At 54.5% G+C, this 25,502-nt stretch overlaps 1 protein-coding gene across 2 annotated transcripts; it reads right to left on the bottom strand.

The window, feature by feature from the left end:
* Nucleotides 1–813: 813 nt before the first annotated feature.
* CASTOR1 (cytosolic arginine sensor for mTORC1 subunit 1) lies at nt 814–25,075 on the bottom strand. Of its 2 annotated transcripts, XR_012780397.1 has the most exons (15): nt 24,860–25,075; nt 24,207–24,277; nt 22,920–23,113; nt 22,703–22,835; nt 22,326–22,449; nt 21,866–21,979; nt 21,610–21,692; nt 21,421–21,515; nt 20,313–21,333; nt 19,319–19,440; nt 19,013–19,245; nt 12,628–17,299; nt 11,345–11,480; nt 8,895–9,005; nt 814–4,617 (listed from the first exon to the last, which is right to left on the bottom strand). XR_012780397.1 is itself a non-coding variant. In XM_075533376.1 (9 exons), exons 1-9 carry the CDS (start codon nt 24,970–24,972, stop codon nt 21,265–21,267), a joined length of 996 nt encoding a protein of 331 aa, XP_075389491.1. In that variant the 5' UTR covers nt 24,973–25,075; the 3' UTR covers nt 20,299–21,264. The 2 variants fall into 2 exon arrangements, 1 of the variants encoding a protein (XP_075389491.1); XM_075533376.1 differs by lacking the exons at nt 814–4,617; nt 8,895–9,005; nt 11,345–11,480; ... (1 more) ...; nt 19,013–19,245; nt 19,319–19,440 and having other exon boundaries at nt 20,299–21,333.
* Nucleotides 25,076–25,502: the final 427 nt, after the last annotated feature.

The raw sequence follows: 25,502 nt of genomic DNA, 5'->3' as shown, positions 1-25,502 counted from the left end.
TCTTGGCCTGACCGGGCTTTCGCCCTTCTCAGCATCCTTGGGTCTGGCCGCCCCGCTCAGCCCAGCTCTCAGGGGCCAGAGGGTGCTACCTACTCCGGCCAGCCGACCGACCAGCCGGTGCCAGTAGGTACAGAAGTGGTGCTGGTGAGGAGGAAGGAAACACTCACCGGGCAGCGTCCTCTGGGTGAGCAAGACCCGCATGCTGGGTGCCGGTGCCCCGGCCGTGCCTGCTTGGGGTGACAGCTCCCTCTTGGGTGCCCCACGGGCCGGCTGTCACTTTATGCCCGCCGGGGTGATTGGCCAACACCTCGTGAGGTGGGTGGGGAGGGGGAGGGCAGGCCTTCTGGGAACATGACCCCAAAAACCAAAGTCCCCACGGGCGGCCAATGGGCGCTAGGCGCAGTCCACGCCTGCTCCTCCTCCTATTTTCTTCGAATTTGTTCTTCGAGGTCAGCCCCACGCCCAGGGATGATGCAAACCGCAGCCTCAGCTTTCCTGGGCAAGTGGGGAGCACAGGGTGCCATACCACATGCCGGGTGCCGGGCCATAGAAAGGGCCGAGGCTGTCGGCAGACCACCCCCCTTCCCTCAGGGCCCGGGGGCCAGCACCTCCGGGTCACCGTGCAGTCTGAGACTGCTTCAGGACGAGACATCTTCCTTCTTGGGTGCCCTCCCGCCCGGGCTGTTGGGACATCTGTGAGCGGAAACCACCAGGCTCTGGGCACAGAGCCAGACTCCGGCTGGCAGCCCCGAGATTGTGGTATGACCCCCTCCCACCCACCCCCACCCTCATCAGCTCAGCTACAATGCATAGCCCACCCAGACGGTCTTCCTGTCCCCCCAGGGAAAAGGGGAAGCCATATTGGCGTGCTGTGTGACCTGGGGCAAGTCACTTGCCCTCTCTGGGCCTCCAAGGCCCCACCTGTGATACGGGGAAGGGAAAGCATTTCCCGGCCCACCTCACCTCACCTCACCGGGCCTCCCGTCATGGACATAAAAGGCAAAGACCTTTGACGTGAAAGGAAAAGATGAATGTCTAATTCCAAGTATTGGCTGTCGGTGGGGGCAGGGTCGGGAGCGGGAGGTGGCGGGGACGGGGAAGCTGTGAGCTCAGAGTGGAAACCAGGGAGGGAAGCTGAATCGCTGCAGTGACAGTTGGGGACCAGGTTTCACTTTCTCTGAAAGATAACGATCGTGGGGCGGCCCTCGCTTCTCTCAGACCTCAGAATGACAGCGTGAAGGGGCCCCAAAGACGGTGGCTCGCCTGTCAACTGCTGCTTCACCGGCCATCAGCTGGGGCTGGGCAAGAGGGCAGGACCACGGTGGGTGAACTCTCTCAGCAAGCTCCTGTTGGGCCCAGGTTGCTGGCTACTCCCAGCTGCCTAGGGCCCAGCCATCACCGAGTAGATGCACCCCAACACCCATGAGGCCGCCTCCCCTGTCAGCCTGTGACCCCAATATGAGGTTCCCACTCCAGGCCCAGTCCTCACTGATGCACTGCTACCCCGTGGGCTGCTCCTGGGGTAGCACCCCGGAATGTTATTCCTGCTGGATTCCTTGTTCATTGCACCCCCCGCCCGCTTCCTAGGGGCTTTCCCTGCAGCCTCCTGCCTAGACGAATCCTGCTCCATTTTACACCCCCAGTCTCTTCTCTGGAGAGGCTGCCTGGGACTCGAGCTTGGCATAGCTCTCTCTGGTGATGCCAAGCCAGAAGCAGACCTCAAGGGGAAGACGGAGGCCACCCCCAGGCCAGTCTGCTCTGTGTGGCTGTGATGGTCCCTGACAAGCTCCGACGCCTGGGGAACTGTTGTCAAAGGCAGTCGGTGGAGACCCTCTGGACCCCAAGTGACCACCCCACAACCGAGCCCGGGGATGGGGCCAGACCGTCCCGTTGTGCTAGGGCTGCTAGACGTGTGGGCCACCTGGACTGGGGGCTGACAGTGGTCTGGACCTTCCCAGTGGGGAGAGGGGACAGGAAAGCAGGTTGCCCAGCCTGGACAGGCCAGGGCCGGGTGGGCCTCAGGTCAGCAGAGGCCCTCATGGGTGGGCTAGGACACCACCAGCTACCAAGGTGAGACCCCGAAAGCAACCTGCTTTATAAAGGGCTGGGCACCGAGGGTCTCACCCCATCAAGGCAGTTGCTGCTCCACCTCCACACTCACTCCTGCAGCCATGTGTCCTGCTGACTCCAGCTGTCCACCTGGCACGGGGTCCCCTCCATTTCACAGGCCCCCACGCCTCAGAGAGGTGCAGCGGGCCGGCCTGCGATGCAGAGGCGTGAGAGCTTCCAGCTGCCTCGTGTGAGCACTCAGAGCACCCTGACGGAGCCCTGGTGGCACGGAGGGTCAGGTACTAGGCTTCTAACTGCCGGGTCAGGAGTTTCAACCACTAGCTCCTTGGGAGAAAGGGGAGGCTGGCTGGTCCCTGTAAAGACTGACAATCTTAGAAGCCCTACGAAGGTCACAGTCAGAGTCAACTCGATGGTAGTGGATCTGAGGTTTGGGGTTGGGGCACTTGGTTATTGAGGTGCCGTGGGCAGCCCTGGGCACCAGCTCACCAAAGACAAGGGAGGACTTGCCGGAGAAGGGTGTGGTTTCAGGTGGCAGTCCGCTGGGATTCTCGAGCATAGGCCCAGAGTTCGGTGGGAGCTCCCAGGCAGAGTACAGCGGGCTGCCCATCCAAGCAGAGCGTGAGGGGAAAATGCGTCAGCGTTTTCTGGTGAGGTCAGCACCCAGTGACGTCCCTCTCGCCACCAGGAAAAGCTTGCAACACGGCTCCGTCAGTATAAATAGGCTCTGACCACAGGGCCGGGCTGCCTCCTCTTCTCGGGCCACGTCAGCGAGGACCGCGTGATTCTGGTTCCTCAGAACTCCTCTCTCCCTGCCTTTCTGGCTCTCTCTCCAGCGGGGGAGGGGGGAAGGAAGCTTTAGAAGCACAAACAGGACTTGGGATGGACCTGGGCGGCAGAACCAGTGGGTGGGGAGAACGCAGAGCTGCAAGGGGCTGCCCCATGCGCTGGTTCCAGTCTCTATCCCAGCATCCGTGACCCAGTAGTCATATCCCCTTCCGGAGCCTCGGTTTCCTCTCCGTCACATGCCACAAACCCACTGGGCAATGAGCGGAGGCTCCGAATGGACATTTCTCCAGAGACGAGCAACTCAAGTGGCCAGCAAGCCCAAGAAAGATGCGCACCATTAGTCAGAAGAGAAATTCATATCGGAACCGCAGCGAGGCCTCGCATCCCACCCACGAGGCGGGTTGTGATTAGAAAGAGAGATTACAACAAGTGTTGGCGAGGATGTGGGGACACGGGCCCTTTGGAACGTTGCTGGTAGGAGTATCAGAGCGTGCCGCTGCTGCGGAAATGGTTTGGTGGTTCTTCACGAAGTCAAGGGCAGAACCACCACGCGATTGCCATGAGTGACTGAGAGCTGGTTCCAACTCGGGGTGACTTTAGGTGCTGAACATCACCCCCTTCTCCACGTCCTCGGTGTTTTGATTCATTGGTGTGGCTACTGGGTCCATCCATCGCGTTGAGGGTTTCGCTCAGGTTTGCTGACCATCCACCTTACCCTGTTGGTGCAGCGGTTACACATTGACCTGCGATCCACATGGTCAGCAGTTCGAGACCACCAGCAGCTCGGCAGGGCTTTCCATTCCCGAAAGTACTTATAGTCTGAGAAACTCACAGGCAAGTCCGCCCTGTCCTACAGGGTCGCTCCCAGTCGGCAGTGAGTTTTGGTGAGATCAGCTTGACCAAGAGTCCCGGCTGGTACAAGCTGTCATGTGCTCGAGGGAGAATTGGTTGGCGGTCCAGCACTCCCGGAGGTGCAGATGATGAAAAACGTGGGTGCTGTCCCGAGAGACCGGCCCCTGACATCCCTAGAGCACCGCTCTGGTCTCACGCTCTCAGGCTTCCATGAGGCAAGAGCAGGGCAGCCGGGGCCAAATGGTCTTCTACGTGACCCCAAGAGGATTTCCACAGTGACCTGATCAGAATCACCATACGACTTACCATTGGTCTTCTAGGTCCATGCCCCAGAGAGTGAAAACCGAACTGCGTCAAAACTTGGGCCTCTGAAGTTGGTAATCCGCTTTTCCATTTCTTTGAAGAAAGATGAGTATCATTGTTTTGGGATTGCATGACACTAATATGGTGCCTTGGGCAGAACTGACATCTTGACTGTATTGAGTTGTCCCATCCACGAGCATGGGATATGCTTCCATTTGTTGAGGTCACCCTTGGTTTCTTGTAATAGTGTTCTGTAGTTTTCCTCATATAGACCTTTTGTTCTTTTAGTCAGGATATCCCTAGATATTTCAATTTGTAGTTGGCTATTGTGAAGGGTGCCACCTTTTTGATCTCTTCTTCTGAGGTCTTATCCTACATGTATAGCAGTCCTATGGACTTCTGTTTGTTGATCTTGTATCCTGCCACTCTGCCAAACTCCTCTGTTGCTTCCAGTACTCCCCTTGTGGAGCTTTTGGGATTTTGTTGTGTTGGTTTTGTTTTATTTTGTCATAGGTTTTTGTTGTGGTTGCTGTTGTTTTGTTTTCTCTTGTTGCTTGGCTTTGCTCTGTCTTGTTTTGGTACGTGCTATTATCTCCGCAGGTCTGTCTAAATAAGATAGGCTGGATGAACAATCTGGAGGAGAAATCAACAGGACCGACAGTTCCGGGAAGACATGGGAGAGGGGGAGGTGGGGGAAAGGAAGTGGTGTTAACAAACCCAGGGACAAGGGGACAACAAGTGATCCAACTCGGTGGTGAGGAGGGTATGGGAGGCCTGGTAGTGTAGCCGAGAGGAATTACTGAAACCCAAATGAAGGCTGAGCATGATAGTGGGACAAGAGGAAAGTCAAAGAAAATAGAGGAAAGAGCTAGGAGGCAAAGGGCATTTATAGAGGTCTTAATAAAGGCATGTACATATGTAAATATATTTATATATGACGATGGGGAAATAGATCTATGTGCATATATTTATAGGTTTAGTATTAAGGTAGCAGATGGACATTGGGCCTACACTCAAGTACTCCCTCAATGCAAGAATACTTTGTTCTATTAAACTGGCATTCCATGATGCTCACCTTCCGGACACAATTGATGAAGATAAAGCAGGTGCATAAGCAAATGTGGTGAAGAAAGCTGATGGATCCCATCTATCAAAAGATATAACATCTGGAATCTTAAAGACTTGAAGGTAAACAAGCGGCCCTCTAACTCAGAAGCAACAAAGCCCACATGGAAGAAGCGCACCAGCCTAAGTGATCACGAGGTATCAAAGGGATCAGTTATCATACATCAAAGAACAAAAAAATCATATCATTGTGTGCTCACCTCCCAGATATGATCACTGAAGACAAATGGGTGCATAAGCAAAGGTGATGAAGAAAGCTGATGGTGCCCAGCTATCAAAGCTGATGGTGCCTGACTATATAGCATAAAAAAAATAGATATAGCATCTGGGGTCTAAAAGGCTTAAAGGTAAACAAGTGGCCATCTAGCTGAGAAGCAACAAAAACCACATGGAAGAAGCACACCAGCCTGTGTGATCACAAGGTGTTGAAGGGATGAGGTATTAGGCATCAAAGAACAAATAATCATATCATTGTAAACGAGGGTGAGTGCAGAGTAGAGACCCAAAGCCCATCTATAGGCAACTGGACATTCCCTTACAGAAGGGTCACAGGGAGGAACCAAGCCAGTCAGGGTGCAGTATAGCAATGATAAAACATACAACTTCCCTCTAGTTCCTTAATGCTTCCTCCCCCACTATCATGATCCCAATTCTACCTTGCAAGTCTGGCTAGACCAGAGGATGGACACTGGTCCAGACAGGAACTGGAAACACAGGGAATCCAGGATGGATGATCAGGACCAATGGTGAGAGTGATGATGCCGGGAAGGTGGGTAGAGAGGAATTCGATTACAAGGATCTACATATAACCCCCTCCCTGGGGGATGGACAACAGAAAAGTGGGTGAGGGGAGACGTTGAACAGTGTAAGATATGACAAAATAATTTATAAATTATCAAGGGTTCATGAGGAAAGGGGGACCGGGGAGGGAGAGGGAAAATGAGGAGCTGATGTCAGGGGCTTAGGTGGAGAGCAAATGTTTTGAGAATGATGAGGGCAATGATGAGGGCAATGATGAGCAAATGTTTTGAGAATGATGATGTACAAGTGTGCTTTACACAACTGATGTATGTATGGATTGTGATGAGTTGTACGAGCCGCCAATAAAATGATTAAAAAACAAACAAAACTTGGACCTAGTAGTGCATTTCATCACAGTGGAAGCAAGGCAAATGCCCGTCAGTGGATAAATGGATAAAGACAACACCCTGACCCACTGTCCATTCTGACTCACAGAGGGCTTTCGCAGGCTGCAAATCTGTACATAAACAGCAGTCTCATCTCTCTCCTGCCTGTAACTGCTCTGTGCTCCAGCATCAGCCTGGCCAAACATCCTGCTCAGCAAAGAACCAGCCGCTCACTGTCTGACTCCACCGCCATGAACTAGCTGACCCCAAACCCACTACCGTTGAGTCAATTCTGACTCAGACTGACCCCATCAGATAGAGGGGCTCTGCCGAGCAGGGCTGCGCCTCCCCTTCCTCTCAAAGGGCAGCCGGTGAGTTCAGACTGCTCCCCACCCCCACTCCCGCGGCCCCCCTCCCCCGCTGCTTACTAACGGAGCTCGAACATCAGCACCACCAGGGCTCCGCCATGAAGTGTCTGGAGGCAAATCCACGGAGCAATGATCCTAAAAAGGACACTGAGTGGGAAGGGGAGTGGCTGTCAATGGAGACAGGGTTTCCTTCTGGGGCGGGGAGGGGGAGGTGGTGGTTAGAGGATGCCCTGGATGTTCTGAAAAGTGTAGAATTAAGCCCTTGAGAGTGGTGCCCTCGTTGGGGGAGAATCACGTCTCCATGAAAAAACAGAAGGCAATGGGTGGAGGAGGAAGAGGTTTTGCTAAGGGACACTGGGTTTACGTTCATGGTGGTGGGGTAATTTGAAACAGATATTCATAAAGGTTGCACGACAGAGTCTAAGTTATGACACCGAGTTATAGATGCAAAGCAGTGGTTCTCAACCTTCCTAACGCCATGACCCTTTCAGACACTTCCTCATGTTGTGGTGACCCCCCAACCATAAAAGTATTTTCGATGCTACTTCATCACTGTCATTTTGCTACTGTTATGAACCGGGCGACCCCTGTGAAAGGGTCGTTTGACACCCCCCAAAGGCCTCACAACCCACAGGTTGCACTGCGGATGTAGAAGGTTATGAACCGGCGAATGTTTTGTTGTGTGTATTTTTGCCACAACTAAAAAAATAATTACACTAATAAACAATGTACAAAGCAGAAGAAAATGTTCTGTACTTGATTGTGGTCATTATTACACGATTCCCTTTGATATGACTGAACGGTGGAATTGTACGATGTACGTAAGATGTGTGAATAATAACGGTTTTTTTCAAAAAAGGAAAAAATAAGGCAGACTGGGGCGCATCCTGCTCTAGTGAAAAATCAACTCCGTGGGAGGAGGGAATTGTCAGCAGCAACGGGAAAGGTTCAATGGGAGGCATGTGGAGGGGAGGGGTCCAGGGAGCGGTTGGCCATCACAACGTGAATTGTACAGGCAGAAATTGTTGAATTGGCAATGGTCTGCTGTTATTTTTCAACAATAACAATTTTTTAAATAGGGTTAAAAAATAATAAATGATGTGGCCAGAGCTCCCAGCAGACCCGCCAGGGCTCTGCGCCGAGATGCTGCCGGCCTGCCTCTGACCGTCGCTGGTGCCCGATGACCACGGGTACAGACAGAGTTCACACTTGCTTAGGTCACAACGTGGGTTTGAGGGCAATTGGGTAAGGCGAAGTTACGTAAACTCACAAGGTCAGGGCAAGGCCACCCTCTTTAGGGGATCCCTCAACCCACGTGGGCACGGCCCCAGCAGACTTTTCCTGGGACCTGGAGGGTAAGACCCTCCTGCCCCCGACCCCCAGCCCAGTGCCTCTGCCCCATGCTAACCCCCCCACCCAGGGACCTAAACCCCCTTTCAGAAAGCATCTGTCCATTCTGCCTCACTGTCCGCTCCGCCTCACTGTGAGACCAGGCCACCTCTCCAACCGAAGGGAAGGCAGGTGGGGTCCACACGTCTGCTCTGAGATGGGTGATCCGAGCATACCAGCACCACCTGGCCTGCTGGCTAATGGCTGACCTCCAAGGAGCCCCAGCCAGCTCTCCGAGCCCCGGAGCCTTGTCTGTAAGGGGAAGGGCCGGGCAAGGTGACCCCAACAACCTGGACCCCACAGAGCCAGGCAGGGGTCCCCACCTCCAATCTCTGCAACACCACTCGAAATAAAAGCGGCACCAAACAAGATGCGGAAAAGGAAGTCCAATCAAGTCTCGACTGCCCTCCTGATGACAGCACCCAGTGCCTATTTTGAAACATCAACTCCTTGCCAAAAAACCATGTTTGGTGTCTCAGTACACGCTTGCCTGCCCAGCGGAGTACAGGCATATTTCCAAAGCCTCCGCGCTGGGCTTCCTGCTGAGTGTTTCACACGAATGTATGTCGATAGATCCCCGCCGAGGGAGGCGGAAGTAGTTAGCTCTGTGCAGCACATAGGGAAACTGAGGCAGTCATGTGCTGAAGGGCTTGTAGTGGGGAGGGCAGAGCCACGTGGGACTCAGACAGTCCTCCAGGCAGCACCTGAGAAATCAACCAGCACGTAGACACCCAGGACGTGTCTGGAAGGAGCCATCCTTTGGCTCAACAGAGTTGGAAATGAGCAGCTGACCCTGGCTGCAGGGAGGTCCCCAACATCAAGGGTTTGACTGTGACCCCTACAGCCCCCAAACATCCACCCGAACCCTCGAGACCTGTGAGCATGTGCTTGCTTCGAAGCAGGGTCTTCGAAGATGCTATCCGTACACTCGAGGTCCTACAGGAGTAGGGGCGGCGGTCCTCCGTGTAGGTGTAGGATGCCTTTCCTGATCAAGAAACACACAGAGGAGAGAGAGGCAGGAGGAACGGGGGATTCACAGCAGCTGCAAACCAAGGATGGGATCCTAGCAAGGGAACTAGGAGACATGAATGCCTGCTCTTAAGGGCGGCAAGACTGGGGAGGGGTGTTCGCTGGGGTGTCATGGAAAGCAGTCGCCCAGAAGAGGAAGAGGCAAATCTAGGGGAGGGTGAGCGATAAGCCTCTGGGGACTTGGGTGAGTAGTTTAAACTGTTGACAACGACCTTGATGATCCGAAATATTAACCGCCCCCCACCTAGTCACAATTTTTAAAAATTGAAGAAAAAAAACCCTATACTGTAAAATCGATTCCTTGATGAATTCATTACTGCCCTTACTAGCCAGCCAGGGCGTGATGTCTATCCCTGTAGCTCTAGAAGACCGCGGGGGGGATGAGGGGGGGACTGGCCCGTGGGGTGGTGGGTGCTGGTCTGGGAGGAGGTGGAGAGGAAGGAGAGGGTGAGCCAGACTCTCTTCCCCCTACTGGGCTTTGTTTCAGGATGGCCACAGCTCCTCTGGAAGGGCCTGCGCCCCACAGCCTGGCCCCACGGTCCCCTCTCTGACTCTCTGCTGCCATTTGGATGGGGTTAGAACCATCACCAGAAACACCTGGGTCCGGCCACCTCTCTAGCCTCACACGCCACCTCTCTGACCTTGCTCGGTCCCTCACAGGAGCCAAGGCTCCTCGCAGGACCTTTGCACGTGCTATTACCATGGCCCCGAACCCTCCACCTCCTAACTGCCACCCGACACCAGAGTCCAGTCTGGTCATGGGTGTCCCGTGCCCCCGCCCCCCACCCCCCGAGCCCCAGGTGTCTCTCTTCAGCATTCTTCAGATTTGGATGTTTTTAACAAATGGGGGCTGGCTCCTCCCGGTGGGCATGGTCCCCCATTACCTGTCCAGAGTGAGGGCACCTGGATCCAAAAGGTGCTCAAGAAATCCATGCTGAGCGGGTGAGCCAAGGGCCAGCCACAAGCGACCATTTCCTGAAGGCCAGGGAAGGTCTCACGCACAGACTGGAAGCCCCCACCCCTGGTTCCCCTGGGTCACTGCAGGGTGGGGCAGCTCCTCACTCGCCTTTGGGTGCTGTCCTGGCCCCTCCCTACAGAAACTCAGAACCATACAGCACACTGCACGGAAACATCTGAGCCTGCTTCTGGGAAGTGTCTGTATTAAAGACGCTGACTCTCCCTTTAGGGTATTTTTACATGAATTCAAACTGCTCTCTTACTTTCTGCAGACAGATTTCAGCATTTTCCTGGAAGACACACTCCCCCAAAAGAATAGAGCAAAGGCACACCTACACACCCTAACTCACATACACCCAACGCGTACCCCAAACCCATGCTCCAACACCCCCCAATAAAGACATATACATCCAACACCTACACCCCCCAACATATACTCCAACATATACTCCAACACACATACATCCAATACATATGCAGCTAACACATACCCAACATACACACCCAACACATGTACCCCAACACATACAACCAACACATACCCCAACGTACACACCCAACACATATACAACCAACACATACTCCAATACACACACACAGTACACATACAACCAACACATACTCCAAATCCACCCAACACACACACCCAGTACATATACAGCCAACACATACTCCAACATACACATCCAACACATAACCCAACACACACCCAACACATATACAACCAACACGTACTCCAACATATACACCCTACACATACACAGCCAGTACATATACAGCCAACACATACCCAAACATACACACCCAACACATAACCCAACACATATACAACCAACACATATTCCAGAACACACACACACAGTACACATACAACCAACATGTACTCCAAATACACCCAACACACAGTACATATACAGCCAACACATACTCCAACATACACACTCAACACATAACCCAACATACACACCCAACACATATACAACCAACACGTACTCCAACATATACACCCTACACATACACAGCCAACACATAGCCCAACATATACACCCAACACATATACAACCAACACATATTCCAACACACACATACAGTACACTTACAACCAGCACGTTCTCCAAATACACCCAACACACACAGTACATATACAGCCAACACATGCCCCAACACAACCAACACATATTCCAACACACACACCAGTATACATTCAACCAACGCGTACCCCAACATATACACACCCAATGCATATACTGCCAACATGTACCTCACCCCATATACAGCCAATACATACCCCAACCTACATATATCTTTTTTTTTTCATGAAATACATGTAAGTCTCACCTGAGCTGTCCCGAGAGTCTCATAGATGAGGCGTGTCTTTGCTAGAGAGTAAGGCCTATCGGTTGCAAAAGCAAACACATTCGGGGCGGTTTTCCATTTCTTCTTTCAGCTTCCACCTAAGTATCTGCTTTGGAAGCTGAAAGAAAAGCGACAAGAAAGGCAGAGCCTTCAGGAGAAGGGTCACTAAGAGCACCCCTTTCATGCCTGGGTGTGAAAAAGTGAAAAAAAACCGTGGTACACACCCGCTCACATACACACACACCACACACACACAGCACATCCTATTCAATACACATACACCCCACACCCCCATGCCCTACATACACATACTCCAACACATGAAATATACATATACCCATACATATCACAACTACTCATAGTATAAAACATACGCAAGGGAGGGGGGGAAAAGAGGAGCTGATACCAAGGGATTAAGTGGAGAGCAAATGTTTTGAGAATGAGGGCAATGAATGTACAAATGTGTTTGACACAATTGATATTTGTATGCATTGTGATAAGAGTTGTATGAGCCCCCAATAAAATGATTTAAAAAATAACCACACCCATGACTCTACCCCACACATACAACCCACATACACCAAACTCATACACACACCAGCACATCTACCAACACACATCCCAAACACACATGTACACCAATGTGAACACCATTTATACCAAACACATAATCACATATCCTCCACACCACTCACACATACTCCAACACATAATCCACATACACCCAACACACACCTTATAGCACACACATACAGCACATATCACATTCTACACATACATTCCAACACACACAAACTCCAACACACACATACCTATGATTTCATGTCACCTAGACACACCTGGCTAGGGGTCGAGTCACACATGTCAATTAAGTCACAGCCTGATGCTGTGTCTTTGGTGAGTGTGACCTTCTTATAAGGGAGGACCTGGGGCCCAGCATCTCTGTCTCTCCCCCTTCACCTTCCTGCTTGCTTGCTGGTCACCCTGAAAATTGCTGGAGCCCGCTCATGTTTGCCACCAACCTCACAGCCACACAACTTTGCACCTGTCAGTCTGCCATCTTCCTGCATGTCGCATCATTGTGTGTGACTGTGTGTCTGAAGAGGACTTTATGGACTAGGGCTGGACATATGGACTTGAGTTGGATGGGGCTAGGATGCTTTCTAGGCTCATTCCTCTAGTCAACCTGGCCTAACACAACACCTCAACACACACACAACCTACACACACCAACACACAAAGAAACACACAGCACATGGAAGTACCTGGAAGACCCTTTGGTCAGGCTTTCCAGCTCTCACCAGAGGGCACAGGAGCACGTGTCCATGTCTCACTGGACCTCGCCTTCCAGGTAGCCTGGGCTCCAGTGGTGTACCTGTACTCTGAGAAGGACCCATCAGGAGCCTTCCCTGGGACTGAGTGTTAGTCCGGGTAGACTAGAGAAACAAATTCATAGACACTCATATGTGCATAAGAAAGAGCCTTACTAACCCATCCAAAGGGAGGGTGTTGTTTACATCACCACAGGAGGGGGAGAGACCAGGCTTCAACCCGATGCACCAAGATGTGAATACAACACACCGGCATGTACCAGGGAACCAAGAGAGAGGTCTACAGGGCCGGCCCCAGTCCCAACTATGTGGACACTGGCCCCCTCTCAGAAGAACGCACTTCAGAGGACAGCACTGGAGCTACAGCTTGGGGAGAGGAGCGCGTCTGATTAGAGGATACGGGAGAAACAAAAAGGGATGGAGAGGGAGGAGAGGACATCCCGGCCCAAGCTCCGAGGACGCTGTTCCTGCTCAGAGCAGACAATGCACGGGGAGGACCATAGGGCCGCCACCAGACACGACGTCGCTCACTGAACCATGGTGCTGCAGGGGACAACCCTGGAGACACAGTGCGGGAATTGTGCACAATCTGACCCCGCCACACTGCGGGGAAACACTAAGGGCGTGAGACAGAGCAGCAAAGGGAGCAAAGCATTGAATTCCCCGGGGAAGCCCAAAAATAGGCTTTGGGGACAGAGTGTGGCACCCCATCAGCCTCGACTGGAAAACACTTGTAAAGGCCAACAAACACACCTTGAACTATTTATAGGCTTTTCCATTTTTGTCAATGACTTTCTTTTTGTTATGGGTTTGTTGTTGTTGTTGTTGTTGTTGTTTTGTGGGGTTTTACTTCCTTTGTTGTTTTTTTTGGCTTTGCCTGGGTTTTGCACTTATTAATATATTGGCATGTCGATCTAGATAAGATAGGTGGGATAAATAATTCAGAGATGAGAAGAACAGGACCAATGGTTCCAGGGGGGATATGGGAGAAGGGGAGGTGGGAGAAAGGAAGCGGGGGGGCGGGGACCAACCCAGGGACAAGGAAATAACAAGTGAACTAAAATCAATGGGAAAAAGGGTACAGGATGCCTAGTAGGGCTTAATCAAGGGCACTGTAGCAGCCAAGAATTACTAAACCCGAATGAAGGCCAAACATGCAGGTGGGACAAAAGGAAAGTAAAAGGAAATAGAGGAAAGAATCAGGAAGCAAAGGACACTTATAGAGACCTAAAAACAGATATGTACATATATAACGAGATAGGAATAGAACTATGTACTCATATCTGTATGTTAAGAATTAAGGTTGCAGGTGGATATTGGGCCTCAACTCAAGTACTCCCTCAATACAAGAACATTTTGTTCTAACAATCCAGCACTCTGTGATGCTCACCTTCCTGGCATGATCGCTGAAGACAAAATGGTGCATAAGTAAATGTGGTGAAGAAAGCTGATGGTGACCAGCTATCAAAAGATATAGCATCTGGCGTCTTAAAGGCTTGAAGATTAATAAGCAGCCATCTAGCTCAGAAGCAACAGAGCCTACATGGAAGAAGCACACCAGCCTGTGTGATCATGAGGTGTCGATGGGATCAGGTATCAGGCAGCTAAGACCCAGAATAAAACCACACCCAAGGTGAATGGTTGTGGGGCCAGGCATGAAGACCCAATACCCATCTGTAGACAATTGGACATCCCCTCATACAGAGTTCACAGGAAAGAGATGAGCCAGTCAGGGTGCACTATAGCATCGATGAAATACACAACTTTCCTCTAGTTCCTTGGTGCTTCCTTTCCCCCCACTATCATGACCTCAATTCTGCCTTACAAATCTGATTAGAACAGAACATGCACACTGCTACCGATAAGAGCCTGCAACACAGGGAATCCAGGATAGATAAACCCCTCAGGACCAACAATGAGAGTAGAGACACCAGGAGGATTAGGGGAGGGGGGGAGGGAAAATCAATCATAAGGGTCAACATATAACCCCCTTCCAGGAGGACAAATAACAGAAAAGTGGGTGAGGGGCGATGGAGGATGATGGGAGATAGGAAAATAATAATCTATAACATATTAAGGGTTTGTGAGGGAGGGCAGGCGGGGGAGGGAGGGGAAGAAATGGGTAGCTGATATTGGGCTCAAGGGTGGGAAGAAAATGCTTTGAAAATGATGATGGCAGCATATGTGCAAATGTGCTTGACACACTGGATGAATGTATGGATTGTGATACAAGATGTAAGAGCCCCCAATAAAAGAAAAAATAAATAAAATTAATTTTTAAAAAAGAAAGAGCCTTATATACAAGAACAGTTGAATATTAAGAAAATATCTCAGCCCAGTCCAGATCAAATCCATGAGTCCGATATTAGTTCATATGTCTGATACCAATCTATAAAGTCCTTTTCAGACTCACAAAACACATGCAATGACACCGAATGCAGGAAGATCACAGGCCAGTAGGTGGAAAGTCTTGTGGATCCAGTGGCGGTAAAGGCATCTCAGCGCTGGCAGGGGTCTCCATGTAGCTTCTTCAGCTCCTGGGCTCTATGATAGCTCCATATGTCTTCTCAGCAAGCATGCCTCGCAGGGAGTGTGTGTGTGTCCTGCCTCCAGCAAGCTATTTATCTCCTTAGTGCCTCCAAATGAGGTCATCAAGTTGTGACCTAATTGACAGGCTTACGAGACATCACTCATAAGTCTCAATTTGACAACAGATTATGTAACCACCACAGACTGACATCAGGCCCAAAAGACATGCCGTCTTCTGATGGCTGGGGTTCCCGCGCTGCCATGACATCAGCCTAGAGCTGTGGAAGGGCATCATCCCAATCTCACGAGACAGGGATAGGGAGGGATCTGTAGAGTAGGTGAATGTGTTAGGCTGGGCTGACCAGTGAAACAAATCCAGTGACACTCATATATGTGTAAAACTCTAAAGATATATATATAGATATAGATATACACAGTGAGAAGGGATATAACAGCTAATTAGTCCACACAACAGTACAGAGGGCTCAGTTCAACTTACTTTCATGGAACAGTTGAGATACTGGAAGTTCTTCAACTCATGTGGGCTGTCAGTCCAAGGTCAAGGAGACAGACAGTAGAGTTTTCCCTCAGGCAAGACAGGCAGAATCTGTCCAGCCCAGTCCAACTCAAGTCCATAAGTCTGAGACTATTCTGTAAGTCCCTCTTCAGACTCACAGTCTCAAACAATGATGCAAGGTGCAGGAAGATCACAGGCTGGTGGGCGTAAAGTCTTGTGGATCCAAGGTTGGTGGATACATGGCAGGGCTCCAGCAGCTTTCCTGGTGGCCAGCAGGCAGGATGGCGAAGGCAGGCAGAGAGAAAGAGAGAGAGAGAGAGAGAGAGAGAGAGAGAGAGAGAACTCCAAGTGGGCTACAACCTGATTGATAGGCTAAACTCCACCCCTACACTTTTATATATCTTCAAGTGGACATGGACTTGGGTCACTCCTACAATGAGAATGGGGTTAAGAGATCTCTAAGCCCTTGACCTTGCTGGAACTAGCACCAATCCCCGGCATGTCCTAACTAATGGGACAGGATATATGTCCTTCTTTCCTAGCTGAAGGGGCTTCCTGGCAGCTGGCAGTCTCTGAGTCCTACACAGAGCTCTGAGGGCATGGAGGGAAAGGTGATGGTGCAGTCGTTGGAGCCTTCAGGGTGAATGCCAAGGGCAGGGCCTTGGAGCCTTCAGCCAAGAGTCCGCGCCTCTGTTGGATGAAGAGAATCACTGGCTAAAAAGGTAGGGCTAGGCCCGGCTCCCTGCAACACAGGGGCATCTGGAGTAAATTGCCAGGACAGAGGCCATGGAAGTGCTTAATCTTGGGGAGGCCCTGAGAGAACTCCGAATATTTCCCTTAATGGAGAAAGAACAGAAACCCCGCCATTTCCAGGGGAGAAAGGCCATCCACACCGGCTCTCTCCAAGGGTCATCGCAATGGGCACTGGGGCAGGGCCAGCTGGGACCAGGTCACTTCACCCACGGATGGATCTCGAAGGGCCAGTTCTTGCTGGAAGGAAAAGAGGTAGGACAACATGGCATTGAATGCAAAATCTGGGTACCTCACACTCAAGAAGGCAAAGTTTAGTAGCCCCAAGTGGGAAACAGCCCAAATATTACTGGAATATGGAATAAGCCAAAGGGGTCCGCCCATAAAAAGGGGAGTCCTGTGCTTGTTATGATGTGGCTGAAACTCCAATAGAGCATGCTCAGTGACAGGGGACAGGCATAAAGTGTCACGTGGTGTTTGAGATGTATGACGCGCTCGGCTTGTAACTTCAAGGTCAGCAGTTCGAAACTCTTTGGGAAAGCAGTGCGGTTTTCTACTCCTGTGAAGAGTCATCGCCTTGGCAATCCACAGAAGCACTTTCCCCCCCATCCAATGGGGTTGCAAGGAGTTGGAATCGACTGGAGGGTGGTGACTGTGGGGCTTGGGGTTATGGGGAGAAGGGAAATGGGCAGTAAGGACTGACAGTCTGGGGGTTCCTCTCTGGTAGATGAAAGTGTGGGCCTCCAGAAGACCAAGATGGCATCCAACTTCCACGACGGACAGTTCTGAGAGGTATCACAAGAGGGGGTCCTGGATGGAGTGGGGGAAACATCAAAACCCTAGTCAGAGACTTGTATAACTCGAGTCTGGCCCTTATCAATCTGCAGGTGTGGAAGACACCGCCCCTCCATGACATCGTCGACAGGTCTCTAAGGGGGGGGGGGTCAGTAACCCCAGGGAGGTACTCAGTCATCAAAGCTGAGAAACCCAAAGGGCAGCGTTTGCCAAGGGCTGAGGCCCAGAAGGCAGGAAGGGCTAGGAGAGGAGGAGAGGCTAAGAGAGGAAGGGAGATGGTCATATGCCAACGAGGAAGTGGGGACCGTGCGGTCACACCGTGGGGACTGCGATTGATGTCACAAAACTTAGCGTCTATCAACCGTTGAATGAAGGGCCTGTGAGCTCAGTCTACCTTCCCCAAAAGCACAATACGTTTTCAAAAATAATGCAGACAACCTAACAGGACTGCCAGGTAAATAGAGGACAGAGAGAGAGAGAGAAATCAGCAGGAAGGCTGAGACAGCACTGCAGGGGAGGAGCCTACTGTGGGCCGCACCAGGGCCCTGGGGAGGAGGGGGCAGGGCAAGGAGGAGCCTGGGCTGTGCAGGCAGAGGGGACATGGGATCCATGACTCAGCAGGGAGTCCAGGCAGAAAGCATCTATGTGCACAAGGACTGGATCCAGGACAGGCAGACAGACACGTAAGACACACACACGAAGAGACAGGCACACACATCAACAGTCCTCAACAAAACCCTCCCTGCTGTCAAGTCCATCCTGACTTTGAGCAACCAGATAGGACAGAACCTGTATGGTAGAACCGCCTCTGCGGGTTTCGGAGACTAGCCTCATTTTACTCTCAAGGGGCAGCTGGTGGACTTGAACTGCAGACCTTGCATATGGTCCCAGACACAGACACACATGCACATACACACAGTCCTGCCACAAGAGACCTCGTGCACACATGCACAGAGGCCTACACTGGCTGCCAGCACAAAGCCAGGGCCAGGCCCCAGGAAGGAAGCTCCAGAAGCCCCACCGGAAGTCCAGCACAAGGGCCTGCCAGGGGAAAGTGAGACACAAACCACGGCCATTGCCCAACACCCCACCCTGCCCAGGCTGGGGTCAGGGAGGAGCCAGGGCCAGACCTCGCGTGCCTACCCACACAGCCGTTGCCAGCAGCAGCAGACACCCGGCCACAGACACAGACAGCTGGGATTGCAAGGGATCTTGCAAAATCACCGTTCCCCACCCCCACCCCCCAACTCCCTCAGGGTTCAGCTCATGTCCCTTGTCCAGGAAACTGTCCAGGCTCCTGTGGGCAACGATCGCTGCCACCAAGTTGATCCCAACACATAGTGGCCCTCGAGAATAAGGTAGAACTGCCGCTGTAGTCGCTCCTTAGGAGAGCAGAAAGAGGGGGTTACCTGCCTTCTTATGAATTCTGGTTCGGTAGGCCCAACCGCAGGACCACGCCAGTCACTGCTCCTTTCTGTGCAGGGCTTCCCCCGCAGCAAGTGGGTAGTAAGGTGGGTGCTGAATAAGGGAAGTAAGATAACTCCATGCTCCCACGTTTAGATGAGGTAACTGAATGAGGTAACTGAGTTCACACAGCGGTGAGCGGCAGGCAAGGCCACTGGTCTCCTGCCCAGGTCCTTCCCACAAGGCGGGGAAGAGCATCAGGTGGTGTGACCGGTTCACCCAGCCCTACGTGGTAAGAGTCGGAGAAGCCAAACTGTCACTCACTTTCACGACGACGCTATGCCTGACCCAAGCCACACATGCAGGTGACAGTACGTAAGGTAGACCGGAGAAGCGGTGCAGTCGAATTGTGGCATTCGTGGAGATGGCAAAGGGCTATGGACTGCCGAAAGATCAAACGCCTCGGACTTGGGTGAGGTGCAGCTAGAATGCTCCTTCGCGGCAAGGATGGCGAGACTTTGTCTCACAAAGTGCAGACCATTGGGAGGGACCGGTCCCTGGAGAAGAACATCATGCTTGGTAGAAAGTCTGTGAAACAGGAACCCCCCTCAGGAAGGAGGACTGACATACTGGTGGTTAGTTCTGGGGATCCTGTGCGTGGGTATTGGCTCCAGTCTCTCTGAGGACTTTCGAATCTCCCAGGTCCTGTGTCCCTGACTCCCGGCGGGCCTCTGGGTCTCCTCATCTGTAACCTGATGAAGGGCCAGAGCTGGCCCAGTGGTTTCCCGGGACCACATACACACATGCTTAGACATGAAGACACACATGGACGGCTAGTTGCTAGGACTGGGACTGAGCCACGCCAGCTCACTGGGGTGTGTCTGTGGTACCCCATCTGAGCCAGCCTGTGGGCAGCCCCACGAACCAGCCAAGACCAGGTCAGGCCTGGTTTGAGGGGCATGGCCCCAGCCTGAGGATGACAGACACCCAGACAGTGACTCGCAGACTGCCGAGAGTCTGCACAGCCTCCCGTCTGAAGTGGGAGACTCCTTCCTGCTCCAGATCCTGCCTTCCCCCAACCAGGCCCCAGACACAACCCTGGTGGGGATTGGAGCCAAGAATTCCCTGGCCCCCTATGATTGGCTCCAGGGAAACGCCCCCTCCACAGGGTCCTGACAGAGGACATGGGAAAACTGGGGCCAAAGGGAAGGGGCTGGTCCCCCAGCCCTCCCCCACTGACTCACCCAAGTCAGGCTGTGCTCAGAGCTCCCATGGTCTGCAGCCTGAAGCCCAGGCCCCAGGCCTGGGGGTGGGCAGGCCGGCAGGCGCATTGCCAGAGGCCTGGCCCCTGCTGAGGCTTTTCCCGGGAGCCACCTCTACCGACCTCCTAGTACGCCGAAGTCACACCCTTTCTCACTGCCCCAGCACGGGCGGGTCTGGGCTGGGGGTACCTGATAACCTCCCTGGCTCGTCTGTGGGGCCCTCGCAGGCCACAGTCAAACCCCAGCCCCTCCATTGACAAGAAACTCAGCTGAGGGGGCTTAGGGGGACCTCCAGGTCCTTTTTTTCTGGGCTCCTAGGTGGGCACCTTAGCTGGGAGATGCCCGGGTAGACCTCCAGTTACCTGGCCTTCTTCCCATGACTCTAACAGGGCCACTGCTAGTCCGGAACAGGTAGAGCTTGGGCGGTGGGTCAAGAGAACGCAGGCACCGGCTGGCAGGAAGTGTTCCTTCAGCAGGCTCCTTCAGAGGGGCTGGGGTGGGAAACAGCGGCCCCTCTAGCAGAAGTCTGGGAGTTCCTGGTCCCCTTGAGAAGCTTCTGGGTTCTTCTGGAAGTGGCAAGGCAGGCAGGCCCCAGGCTCCGAAACCTGACAGCTCTGGACTGGACTCATGGTTGTGGTGACCCTGGGCTGGCACCTCACCTCACAAGACAATGTCAGCAGTTCACGCACTGCTCAGGACGCCAAGTGAGCAAGGAGTGTGCTGAGGCCAGGCAAACCAACCGCCAGGGCCACCAATGGGGGTGCAGGGACCCCAAGGAGGAGCTGTGGCTTAGACCCAGGCCCCCAAGAACTGCAGCCCAACCAAGTCACTACAAAGTCTTTTATTAAGAAGTTGATATAAAAGGAGAAAGGGAGAGATGCAAAAATACCTTTCTTAGAGGCCCCGGAGGGCGGCACTGTCAGAACTTGTTTGGCTAGGCAAAGCCACCCGGCCAGCAGCAGAACGGAGATCAGGGCCTCTGTCTATGGCACAGTGACCCGGTGGGGCTGGGGTAGGGGTGGGGGGTGGCTCCAGCCTCAGGCAGGAAGTGTGCAAATGCCGAGGCCGTGCAGTGATGGGGTGGGGGCTTCCGGGTGGAGCCCCCCAGCACCATGTTCCCCCATGTGGGCAGATACAGTCAGGCCAGCACCTGCCCAGTGTGCGGGTGCACACGCACATCCACATGCAAGCCGGTGCCCACAAGCAGCTTACATACAGAGTGGGAGCGGGGTACAGTCCCAGGGCTGGAGGAAACCGCTGAGACACTTCATGCCCAGAAGCCTGAGGCAAGTGGAGAGGGCGCTCCTTCTGGGCTCAGGAGCCCGGGGCCTCCTGGCGTCGCTGGAGTAACTCGATGACACTGCCGATCCCATCCTCAGGCACCTGTGGGCAGGGGGTGGGGTCATGGCAGGGCTGGCTGGACCAGGGAGCACAGCCCACCCTCCCCTCCCGCTCGGCACCAGCCCTCACCAGAGCGTGGTCGAAGTTGAAGGTGCTGATGTAGTAGGCTGAGATGTCCGCCGCAGCCAGGGGCGCTGCAATTTGGGCCACAATTCCACACTCATCTGCAGGTGGAGGAGGGGTACCCGTGAGCCTCCTGTGCCTTCCACCGCCCACCCACTCCTGTAGGGCCTGCCTAGCCCCCAGAGCGGCCCTCACCGAAGCCCAGCGGCTGTCCGCCGATCCGCACCATCCTCCACAGCTCCCCGGAAGAGCTGGTCAGTAAAAGGTCACTGGGGAACCTTGGGAGCGAGGCGGGGGGAGGGGGTGGTGGTGTTACGCAACAGGTAGTGGGCAAGGCACCCCAACCCTGGGTGCACAGTGGGTCCCCAGGGTGTGCAGCCTGCAGCGTGGGAGTAGGAGCCCGCTGGCTGAGGGCCCAGGGTAGGGATGAGCGGGAGGAGCAGTCACGTACTTTTTCTGCGTCTCGGCATCCATGACGATGGAGATATAGCCCTCAATGAGGGAGAAGGCAAAAAACGGGATGGAGTTGGCCTCGGGGCCTTCTGAGGCAGCCTCCTTGGGAGCACTGGGGGTGGGGGAGGGGGAGGGCAGGGGCTCAGAGCTCTGCCTGGCACCCGGGCCAGCTCATCTCCCACACAGTGCCCTCCAGACCCTAAGGCAGAACTGGCCCTCCCACCTCCAAAAACGCTTTGTTCCCCGATCCCTGCTGGTACAGATGGGGGGATCGGCTGTTATGCCCAAGACACAGGATCCAGGAGAAGGGGGCCTGGCGGGGTCTGACTGGGGTGGCTCTGCTCACACTGGGCGGAGGGGGGCAGTGGGGGCATGTAGGACACACAGAACTGCAGGACAGACAGGCAGGCAGGTGGGAGGTAGTGGGTCGGGCCTGGGGGAAATAGACCAGGGCCCACCTATGTGAGTAGAAGAGGACATCTATGAGCGTGGTGGCAATGGCTGGCAGCGTCTCAGGGTCCAGGGTGAGGACACAGAAGCGATTCTGGGGGCTCTGGACCGGATGCACGTTGGGGCTGGGCCCTGCTCCGGAGGGACAGGGCCGGCTGGTAAGCAGGGAGCCATGGGCTGGGCCTCCCTCTGGTGGCCAGTAAGGGAAGCGCCCGGGCCTCCTCCTGGTGTCTCCCACTCTCCAGGAACTGGGCGTGGGGGTAGGGGGTGGGAGTGGGGGTGTTATATGTCCTGGGGCCCTGTCTCCCCACACCCACAGGCCTGCCCGCAGAAGGAGAGGGAAGAGGAACTCCTGCCCGAGAGTGAGTGTCAGGGGACAGCTCACCATGCTGCGCCCGGGGAAAGCCGTTGCTAGACTCATCACCGGCAACGGGCACAGGCTCCCCACCCACGTCACGGTAAATGTCAAACTCCTGGGCCAGTGTGTGGATCACCACAGACAGGTCCTGTTCTCGCACCTGGCCACAAGGAGATGGCACGTCACGCAGGTGCCCAGGCACCTGGGCCCACCCGCCCTGCCCACACACCTGCAGAACACTGACCAGGATGAAGTCCGTCTGGTAGGTAGACAGCATCAGCACGGACACGTGGTGCTCAGCCAGCGGCGTGATGACTGAGCGTGCGATCTTCGTGACCCCAGCGGCCTGCACCGCCGTGGCCGTGCCGCTGTGAGAGGACACGTTCAGCACCAGCCATGTGGCCTCGGCCACTTGCAGGAACTCCGAGGCGGGCAGCTCTGGGGGCGGGGGTGGGGGGGAGGAAACACATGCCCATTCAGGGTGCACAGAGCTGGCCTCTGTCCTTCTCTGAGCCTCAGTTTCCCTGTGAAGGTACAGGCAGGTCTGGAGACCGAGGCTGCTGCTCCAACACCAGGTTTCCCCCTAAGATCTGGGTGTACTCACAGCCTATGACAGCGCCGGCTAAGGACTCATCTCAATGTCACCACCACTTGCTATTCACCCTGACTCTGTTTCCTCAACTGTGGAGTGGAATAACAGCAAGGTGGCTTAGTGGGTTACACATTGAGCTGCTAAGCAAAATATCTGTGGTTTGAACCCACCAGTCGCTCCGTAGGAGAAAGATGTGGCTGTCAGTTTCCGAAAGGATTTAAAGTCTCAAAAAAAAACTAAAAGGGGTTGGCATGACTTTGTCCTCTACAAGGGTCAGTCGATGGAGCTTTTTGGCTTATCCTGCAGGACGTTCTGAGGGTAAACAGGCCTTGTTCCATTTGTCACCACCGGGGTGCGCCAGCACACCAGGCTTACTGGGGAGGCTCTTCCCTGCCAGCCAGACTTGCCCATGATACCTAACAGGGAAACCAAGGCCTGAAGCTGAACAGAGGAGGATGGGCCAAGCATCCTGAGATTCCAGGCCTGGAGGATGGGCAAGGCTGCCGTCAACTCCAGAGCCCAGGGAGGGAACAGGCCGCTGTCCAGTCCAGAACATGGGCCGGGCTTGAGTGACTGCTGATTACCCAGCACAGAAGGGAGGCACCTTAGGACCCAGCCTTGGATGGCTTGGCTGCCTGCCCCCGCATTCTTTCTCCAGTCCTCCAAGTCCTGGCATCCCCAGGCCAGCAGGGGAGGGTATAACCAGCACCAGGGGAGAAAAGTCCAAGGAGCAATAGCAACCAAAGGTTTATAGCAGCTGCAGGAGCCCCCTCACCCAAAGCCGGGTGGCTAAGATCTCCCGTGAACCCTGGCCATTTTACATAAGAGGAACTAGGCTCAGAGAGGGCAAGTGACTTGATCACCGACACACAGTCAGTGCCTTCAGGGCTCGGTGAGTCAGTCCCTCCCCGTGCTCCCACTTCCCAGCCCGGTTCCCACCTTTGAAGCCCTCCTCGTCCACCATGAGCGTGTAATCCTCGGGGGTCTCCGTTAGGCTGAAGAACTTACACCTGGTTGGGGAGGAGGGCAACCTTCAGCGTGGCACAGAGAGCTCCGTTGGCCTGACGGGTCCTTTCTTTCCATCGAGTGGTCTGGGGCTGGGCTCTGCTCCAGCATCAGTTTCCTTCCCGGAGCAGGGGACCGGGGTGCGAGCTTTTTTGCTGCCCAGCGGCGACCTCCTCAACCCCCTCCGCGGCTTCTTCACTCACCCCTTCCCCATTCCAGCAGAGAGCTCCCGGGGTTTCGGGCCTTGGATTCCCAGGCAGAGCTCCGGCCAGACGTGGGAAGCTCCCCTGGAAGCCTGGAAGCTCCCCGCAGCCGCCACGAAGGAATGCCCCCACCTGACACCACTTGGAGCTAAGCACTACCCGCCCCGGGGCTGTTAGCTCCCCGACTGGCGATGGGACCCGGGCCTCGCGGGCCGGATAGGCGGCGGTCCCAGAGAGAGGGCTCAGACCCGGTGGTAGCCGGAGGAAGAGAATCCTCCTCACCCGCTCCCGCCAGCCCCGCGGTGACCCTAACACCCCAGCTCTGGCCTGGAGGGACAGCGGGGCCCCCCAGCCCCATTTGACCCCCCAAGCCCGGGAGCGCACCGGCTGCGGTGGGGCAGGAAGAGCAGCTTGATGAGCGGGTGCGTGTAGAGCCAAAGGCCGGGACGGGCGAGGCTCAGTACCCGCACCCGGTGCTCTAGGATGTGCAGCTCCATCGTGCTGTAGGCCCGCGCGGAGCGGACCCCGCCGTCGACCAGACCCAGGCCGTGCGGGGGCCGGGGCCGGGGCCGGGGAAGGGAGCTGCCGCGCGGACGCGCCCACGCTGCCCGCTACGCCGCGGCCTGGCCCCGCCCCACCCCGCCCCCGATGGGCACGCCCCGCGGGCCGAGTCCTATCCGCAGTGGCCACGCCTCCCCCGGGGGCCTGGACTTCACCTTGCTGCTTCCGTACTTGGGCTGGCTCCGCCCCTTTTGTTTGGCTGCTGGTTCGCCGGCTGGCCCCACCCCTCCACGTCCTCCAGTCCCCGCCCTTGCCGCGCCTCCTCGAGTTCAGGTCTTTCCACGGACGCTGGCAGCGATGTGTTCTGCCAGTTTTTCTTATGCTCTTAGGGTCGTCTCCCTTTGGGAACCCACGTGGGTCTTAAGGTTGCGGTCAAGACGTTCGGAAGGGCCCCGGGTCAAATTGGGGCTCAGCGGGAACCAGCGAGCTAACCCCCACCCTTCCCTGGGGCAAGTTAGGGCAAGCG

Source organism: Tenrec ecaudatus, chromosome 16 (assembly GCF_050624435.1).
Source record: "Tenrec ecaudatus isolate mTenEca1 chromosome 16, mTenEca1.hap1, whole genome shotgun sequence".
In the NCBI taxonomy this organism is placed as follows: domain Eukaryota; kingdom Metazoa; phylum Chordata; class Mammalia; order Afrosoricida; family Tenrecidae; genus Tenrec; species Tenrec ecaudatus.
Note: the sequence above shows the minus strand (reverse complement) of the source record. Positions and strands in the feature narration are given on the sequence as shown.

Coding starts and splice junctions, on each gene's coding strand:
- CASTOR1 (XM_075533376.1), bottom strand. CDS start 24,972: ATGGAGCTGCACATCCTAGAGCACCGGGTGCGGGTACTGAGCCTCGCC. Junction 24,278..24,859: donor TTCCTGCCCCACCGCAGCCG/GTGCGCTCCCGG, acceptor CTCCCCAACCAG/GTGTAAGTTCTTCAGCCTAA. Junction 21,980..22,325: donor GTCCTCTTCTACTCACATAG/GTGGGCCCTGGT, acceptor CCCCACCCCCAG/TGCTCCCAAGGAGGCTGCCT.